The sequence below is a fragment of the Ascaphus truei genome, chromosome 18 (assembly GCF_040206685.1).
Source record: "Ascaphus truei isolate aAscTru1 chromosome 18, aAscTru1.hap1, whole genome shotgun sequence".
Taxonomy (NCBI): domain Eukaryota; kingdom Metazoa; phylum Chordata; class Amphibia; order Anura; family Ascaphidae; genus Ascaphus; species Ascaphus truei.
The window spans coordinates 10,892,164-10,900,387 of NC_134500.1; the positions used below are offsets into that span (position 1 = coordinate 10,892,164).

Genomic DNA, 8,224 nt, shown 5'->3' on the forward strand with positions numbered 1-8,224 from the left:
GCTCATTGCTCACACTGCACACACTGACACACTGCACACACACTGCACACACACTGCTCATTGCTCACACTGCACACACTGACACACTGCACACACACTGCACACTGCACACACACTGCTCATTGCTCACACGGCACACACTGACACACTGCACACACACTGCACACTGCACACACTGACACACTGCACACACACTGCACACTGCACACACTGCTCATTGCTCACACTGCACACACTGACACACTGCACACACACTGCACACTGCTCATTGCTCACACTGCACACACTGACACACTGCACACACACTGCACACTGCACACACTTACACACACTCACAGACACTCACACACACTCACACACACTCTCACACATTCAGACACTTACACACACTTAGACACTCACAGACACTCACACACACTTACACACACTTACACACACTCACAGACTGCACACACACTGTACACTGCACACACACTCCACATTGCTCACACTGCACACACTGACACACTGCACACTGCACACACACTGCTCATTGCTCACACTGCACACACTGACACACTGCACACACACTGCACACTGCTCATTGCTCACACTGCACACACTGACACACTGCACACACACTGCACACTGCACACACTTACACACACTCACAGACACTCACACACACTCACACACACTCTCACACATTCAGACACTTACACACACTTAGACACTCACAGACACTCACACACACTTACACACACTTACACACACTCACAGACTGCACACACACTGTACACTGCACACACACTCCACATTTCTCACACTGCACACACTGACACACTGCACACACACTGCACACTGCACACACACTGCTCATTGCTCACACTGCACACACTGACACACTGCACACACACTGCACACACTTACACACACTCACAGACACTCACACACACTCACAGACACTCACACACACTCACACACACTCACACACACTCACACACACTCACACACTTACACACACACTCAGACACTTACACACACTTACACACACTTAGACACTCACAGACACTCACAGACACTTACACACACTCACAGACACTTACACACACTTACACACACACTCAGACACTTACACACACTCACAGACACTTACACACACTCACACCCACATACACACACTTTCTCTCCCATATATACATACACACACACACTCTCTCACTCTACACAGACGGGGGGTGGGGTCGGAGCAGAGGAAAGGCCGCGACCAGCACCACCACCCGCTCCCCCCCCTCCTCCCGCGCAGGCAGCGGGAGCGCCAGGGACAGCGGTGGGGAGAAGAAACCCCCGCTACCACCTCCATGCAGGCAGCGGGAGCACCGGGCACGTGGAGGGATCAGAGGTAAGCGGGGACCGGAGGGACATCCCCGCTCCCATCTCCTTCCCCGCGGGCTGTCCTGCGGTGACAGGGGGAAGCGGGGAGCGGAGGGACATGCCCGCTCCCATCTCCTGTCCCGCGGGATGAATCTGCATTAAAGCGGCGGCCATTTTTTTTCCCGCGACCCCGTTAGTAACGCGGTGGTCTCGGGGTGGACCCCGAGACCCGCGTTATAACGGGGTTTAGCTGTATAATGTTTGTTTAATCATTTAATATGCTTAAGACAGGGGTCCTCAACTCCAGTCCTCAAGACCCCCAACAGGATATTCCTGCTTCAGCACAGGAGGCTCAATCAGTGGCTCAGTCGAAGACTGCTTCAGCACAGATGGATCAGTCGAAGACTGAGCCACCTGTGCTGAAGCAGGGATATCCTGAAAACCGAACCTGTTGGTCTTGAGGACTGGAGCAGAGAACCCCTGGCTTAAGAGACATCCCTCCCAATTCTGTCTATTAATAGAGCCACAAAACATACCTTGGGATATACAATAGGTAAAAATTATATTGGGAAACAAGCAAAACCTCATACCTTACTGAGGAGAGAGTGCTGAAGGGATTACAAAGTTACTATGATTAGAGCTAATTTATAAAAGTTTTCAAAGCAAATTCACAGTGGGAAAATGTTATTGTGTCAAAATTCTTCCAAAATAGAAAACGATTGTAGGATTCCACTGTGAAGTTATGTGATTAAGACTAAAGGGCAGAAGAAATGTGTAAAACAAATCAGCATAATCTACCATCTATCTCAGCCAGTACTGTATGACACCTTGATTAAGCTCCATGTGGGCGTGAAACGCGTTGGATGAACTTTGTGCCTCCTTTTAATGGTTAGCCAATAAGTGTATTATTTCACGTGCATTTTGTATTCTAGCCCTCTCGGTTCTTTCTGCAGCGCACCATTGTTGTGTTACACAGTATCACACAAACAATGACAGGATATTGTTCATGTTAGGTCGTGTTCAGTCCGGCTCAGCTTTCCTTGTTCACCACCGATCAGGCCATCGCAGTGACCCTGGAGCAGTATGAGTATCTCAGCCACCAACAGCGGCAAGCCATCACAAGTGCTCAGTATGAGGGTGATGTTCATCAGGACCCCAGGGGTATGAGCTTCTCATTGACAATCCTATTACATGTAGCTATGAGCTGTGTTATCTGAATGACCAACCCATGCAGGAAGATATTGTGTAGCATTGAAGTGGGTGGGGTTGAGTAATACAGGACTTTTCCAGTCTCACTGACGTAGGGACTTAAGAAGCATTACATGGACTCCTCTCTTCCTCCGTTTCCAGGTGACAATAGCGTTGGGTCTCTGGTTTCTTGGGAACTTGCTCCTTATGTCATGGCTGTGGTCCCGTTCCTGATCTGAGCTCCATCTCCCCAACCTGGTTGGTTCGTCTGTTTCGGAAATTTGTTTTCTAAAACGCTGATCTGGCGCCCCGATGTGACTTTGTAATAAAATGTTTCCGGTGTTATGATATGAACACGTCTCCTGCGGAAGATTTGTGAGTCTGAAAGTATACACGTGGACTTCAGTTTGTCCTATCCCCTAACCTATTTCAATACATCCCATACACTGGTGAAGCCAAACGCACAGTCGTAGTGCCAAGGGGCCCATGGGGCCATTCATCTACTATATATTTCTGAAAGTGTCCTATGTGTCGTTGTTTGTATGTGTCTCCCTGTGCCCCTCCCCGTGTCCCTCAGGCCAATGAGATTGCTCCCTTGGCCTGCCCGCCCCCGCACACCTCCTTGGCCTACACACACACACACACACACACACACCGCACCTCCTCCTCTCCCCGGGTCTCCCGCTTTCCCGCGCTTTTTCCTCCTCCCCCAGATAACCCACCGCCCCCCCCCCCCCCCCGGTGCCGTTACAGTCAGCGGGGGAGCGGAGCGAGCGCCCGGGACACAGCGGGGGACTCTCACTCCCTCACCCGGCGCTCTCCCTCACCCCCCACAGAGCACGCAGCTCTCCCTCACCCCCCCCCACAGAGCACGCAGCTCTCCCTCACCCCCCCCCCCACCCCACAGAGCACGCGGCTCTCCCTCACCCACTCTCCATCACCCCCCCCACACACACACACACACACACACAGAGCACGCGGCTCTCCCCTCACACAGGCCGCTGCCCGTCCCCGCGGCCGCTCCTCCGCCTGTCTCCGCCTCTCCTCCGGCTGTCTCCGCCTCTCCCCGCGAGAGGCACAGCACCTCCTCACCGGAGCGTCTCAGCCTCGCCGTGGAGGAGCCCGAGGTGGAGGAGAAGGGCAGCCGGGACCCGGAGGAACAGGAGGAGGGCGGCCGTGTGCAAGGTGAGGAAACGCAGGGGAATGGGTTATTTACCGCGTCCCTGACTCCCCCTGCCCTCCCTCCCCCTGCCCTTTGCCCCCCCTGCCCTTCCTCCCCCTGCCCTTTGCCCCCCCTGCCCTCCCTCCCCCTGCCCCTTGCCCCCCCTGCCCTCCCTCCCCCTGCCCTTTGCCCCTCCCTCCCCCTGCCCCCCTGCCCTCCCTCCCCCTGCCCTTGCCCTCCCTCCCCCTGCCCTTTGCCCCCTGCCCTCCCTCCCTCTGCCCTTTGCCCCCTGCCCTTTGCCCCCTGCCCTCCCTCCCCCTGCCCTTTGCCCCCTGCCCTCCCTCCCTCTGCCCCCTGCCCTTTTCCCCCTGCCCCTTTCCCCCTGCCCTTTTCCCCCCTGCCCTCCCTTCCCCTGCCCTTCTCCCCCCTGCCCTCCCTCCCCCTGCCCTTTTCCCCCCTGCCCTTTTACCCCTGCCCTCCCTCCCTCTGCCCTTTTCCACCCTGCCCTCCCTCCCCCTACCCTTTTCCCCTCTGCCCTCCCTCCCCCTGCCCTTTTCCCCTTTGCCCCCCTGCCCTTTGCCCCCCTGCCCTTTGGCCTTTTGCCCCCTCCTCCCTGCCCTCTTGCCCCCCCTGCCCTTTGTCCCCCTCCCTCCCTGCCCTCTTGCCCCCCCTGCCCTCTTGCCCCCTTCCCTCCCTGCCCTCTTGCCCCCCCTGCCCTCTTGCCCCCCCCACCCTTTGCCCCCCTCACTCCCTCCCTGCCCCCCTCCCTCCCTGCCCTCTTGCCCCACAGCCCTCCCTGCCCTCTTGCCCCCCCACCCTTAGCCCCCCACCCCTCCCTGCCCTTAGCCCCCCACCCTGCCCCTCCCTGCCCTTTGCCCCCCCCCCGCCCCTCCCTACCCTTTGCCCCCCCCGCCCCTCCCTGCCCTTTGCTCCCCCCCGCCCCTCCCTACCCTTTGCCCCTCCCTGCCCTTTGCCCCTCCCTGCCCCTCCCTGCCCTTTGCCCCTCCCTGCCCTTTGCCCCCCCACCACTCCCTGCCTTTTCCCCCCCCTGCCCCTCCCTGCCCTTTGCCCCCCTGCCCCTCCCTGCCTTTTGCCCCTCCCTGCCCTTTGCCCCCCCGCCCCTCCATGCCCTTTGCCCCCCCTTCCCCTCCCTGCCCTTTGCCCCACCCACCCCTCCCTGCCCTTTGCCCCCCCCCGCCCCTCCCTGCCCTTTGCCCCCCCCCGCCCCTCCCTGCCCTTTGCCCCCCCACCCCTCCCTGCCCTTTGCCCCTCCCGCCCCTCCCTGCCCTTTGCCCCTCCCGCCCCTCCCTGCCCTTTACTCCCCCCCACCCCTCCCTGCCCTTTGCCCCCCCGCCCCTCCCTGCCCTTTGCCCCCCCCGCCCCTCCCTGCCCTTTGCCCCCCCCCACCCCTCCCTACCCTTTGCCCCTCCCTGCCCTTTGCCCCCCCCCTGCCCCTCCCTGCCCTTTGCCCCCCCCTGCCCTTTGCCCCCCCACCCCTCCCTGCCCTTTGCCCCCCCCTGCCCCTCCCTGCCCTTTGCCCCCCTCCGCCCCTCCCTGCCCTTTGCCCCCCCGGCCCCTCCCTGCCCTTTGCCCCCTGCCCCCCCCTGCCCTTTGCCCCCCCCCGCCCCTCCCTGCCCTTTGCCCCCCTGCCCTTTGCCCTCCCCGCCCCTTTCCCCCCCGCCCTTCCAGGCCCCTCCCCCCCGCCCTTCCACTCCCCTCCCCCCCGCCCTTCCACTCCATGCCCCCTGCCCTTCCACGCCCAGACAACGCCGGGTATATCAGCTAGTTATATATAAACAAGACATGAGGGTGCACAACATTTTGGGGGAAACAAAGAATCCCTTCCTCAGCATCTAAGTGCAGGTGTTTGAATAAAGTGATAATACGTTGTTGACTTGGCTCATATGTTGTGCCTACTTACAGTGTAGACAAGGATATATATACGCAAATCCAAAACTGTGGCAAATATTGTGGGTGATTGATCATCAGATGAGATGCACCTCAGGTTAGAAGAAACAGCAAAACTTAGGGCATATCAGTAGAAAGAGAATTTTATGTATCTAAAAATGTAAGGGCCGTACTCACACTCTTTACAAATGTTAAAAGCAGTTCACAATATTTATGGACATCGTGAGTGACCACTCGGCTCACCGCTCCCGATCCTTCTGTGACGCCGATGTGAAGGCCGTCTCCCCAGCTGTGGGAATCTCTGCCGTTGTCTCCGTGAGCCCCGTCACGTCACTTCCGGCTCGGTCGGACGTCACTTCTGGTTCTCGGTTTGCTGGCTGATATGCGTCTGTGAGTGCTCTGTAATCTCAAACACTCCCCACTCAATGCGTTTCGCCAGTTGATTGGCTTCATTAGGAGTATGATGCCCCCTCCTCCCCTCCTCCCCCCACACACACAGTCCTATCTTACATAAGAGTATCAATGGGCTGATAATTAAGAAAACTGACACATTTCTATGAATATAAAATGTGCTCAGGGCAATAAACACTTACTAAAATGATTGAGCAACACATTGGAAACATATTGGATATCGGAACGGGTAATCTACCCAGTCTCAATTCCAAGGAGACTCTTGGCAAGATGTATACACTCATTGACCCCTTAATCATGTGGGTAAAGTATTTCTATGTTATGACATTTAGTTTAGTTATCCAGTTGGTCTGTCTTTCTCAAAGCTTCTGCTAGGATCTCTTTTTTTGTACTTTTTTTCTATAAATCTGTTTTTAATGACACTCGATTGCATCAAAAATTGGTCTCTGTCGGTACAATTTCTTTTAAGACGCTGGAATTGTCCCTGTGGGACATTGTCCATCCACCCAGGGAGGTGGCAACTCGACCTTAGGCTGAAGTTATTTTTATCTACTGTTCTAAAGAAGGTTTTGGTTTTTATTTGATACTCTTCCCCATAGATAGTAAGATCAAAAAAATCTATGCTTTTTCTACTTGACTGGGACGTAAATTTTAAATTGGAATCATTGACGTTAATTCTCTGTAGGAATAGTTTGAAACCTTCTTCCTCTCCCTTCCATACCATCAAAATGTCGTCTATATGACGACGCCATAGGACCAAGTTCGCACCGAACTCGCCGTTGGGCACGTCACGGCGGCGGTTCAGCCAATGAGGGTGAACCAGCCGTGTAATGTCATGGCCACGCCCCCGCCACGTCTCCCTTTCGCGCACTGCCTGGAGCCCACCAGGTCACACTGCTGCCGGGAACGAGCGCCGCCAGGCACCCCGTCACACGAGCACTGAGGCCTTAGCCTTAGAGATAAGTTTTGCAGGCCAGCCTGAGATGTGGATATGCTCACAAGTGATATTTTTATTTGCTATAGACTTAATTTTTTAACATCTGTTACTATTTTTTAGCAGTTTTATGCTGGAAACTGTGACAGTCTTGGCATCTTCACTATTCAGTGAACACTGCTTCCAAATAAACTCCATATAAACAAGAGGTCCAAAGCCTGGGTATCTATGAATAGTGTTTATTGTTGCATCTGGGGGTTCCCATACACTAGAGCAGTGTTTTTCAACTAGGGTTCCTAGGATCCCTTGGGTTCCCCGGGCATCCCCAAAGGGTTCCCTGTAATTTTCTGATAATTTGACAATTGTATGACTTTACAATGCATCTGATCAGAGTTGCTATTACAGATGGTTGGGGGTTCATCAGAATTTCACTTGAGGTTCCTTAACCAAAAAAGGTTGGAAACCCCTGCACTAGAGTTTCTTAAGCTGGAGTTCTAAAAGCTGAGAGATATACCTTCTATAGAAGAGATATGAATATGCTCTTCAGATTTTGCGATATCTGAACCTTTGCGGTAACACAAGTAATAGAAACTAATATATTAGTAAGTATTTATATGTCATTTAAGACTGCTGAAGACTGAAATGTGATCTCCCCAATCAGAACCCTGTTTAAATGTCTGACCGCTGGTAGCGCTCCTGACATTCACTGCTATCTCATGCAGGAAACGTGGCATTTATTTTTTATTTTTTTGCCATTGGTTTTAAATGGTTCTTTCACCTTCTCTGCGGGGTTTCACCCTCTCTGCGTGATCTCACCCTCTCCCCGTGGTCTCACCCTCTCTGCGTGATCTCACCCTCTCTGCGGGGTCTCACCCTCTCTGCGTGATCTCACCCTCTCTGCGTGATCTCACTCTCTCTGCGTGGTCTCACCCTCTCTGCGTGATCTCAATCTCTCTGCATGATCTCACCCTCTCTGCGTGATCTCACTCTCTCTGCGTGGTCTCACCCTCTCTGCGTGATCTCACCCTCTCTGCGTGATCTCACCCTCTCTGCGTGGTCTCACCCTCTCTGCGTGATCTCACTCTCTCTGCGGGGTCTCACCCTCTCTGCGTGATCTCACCCTCTCTGCGTGATCTCACCCTCTCTGCGTGATCTCACCCTCTCTGCGGGGTCTCACCCTCTCTGCGTGATCTCACCCTCTCTGCGGGGTCTCACCCTCTCTGCGTGGCTGCGAGGAGCTTTTCTTTCTGTTTCCATATTTTAAAGAG

General features: G+C 54.8%; 2 protein-coding genes across 2 annotated transcripts in view; one reads left to right on the top strand and one right to left on the bottom strand.

Moving 5' to 3' along the window:
• The window catches only part of STRC (stereocilin), a 30,697-nt gene extending 27,808 nt beyond the window's left edge, over positions 1–2,889 (top strand). Inside the window, exons 26-27 of the mRNA XM_075576251.1 lie at positions 2,367–2,514; positions 2,704–2,889. Of these exons, the coding sequence (XP_075432366.1) occupies positions 2,367–2,514; positions 2,704–2,780 (225 nt within the window). The 3' untranslated portion in view covers positions 2,781–2,889. The remainder of the gene's footprint in view (positions 1–2,366; positions 2,515–2,703) is intronic.
• RPL37A (ribosomal protein L37a) overlaps positions 1–8,224 on the bottom strand; it is a 359,890-nt gene that overhangs the window by 341,517 nt on the left and 10,149 nt on the right. The window lies entirely within an intron of this gene.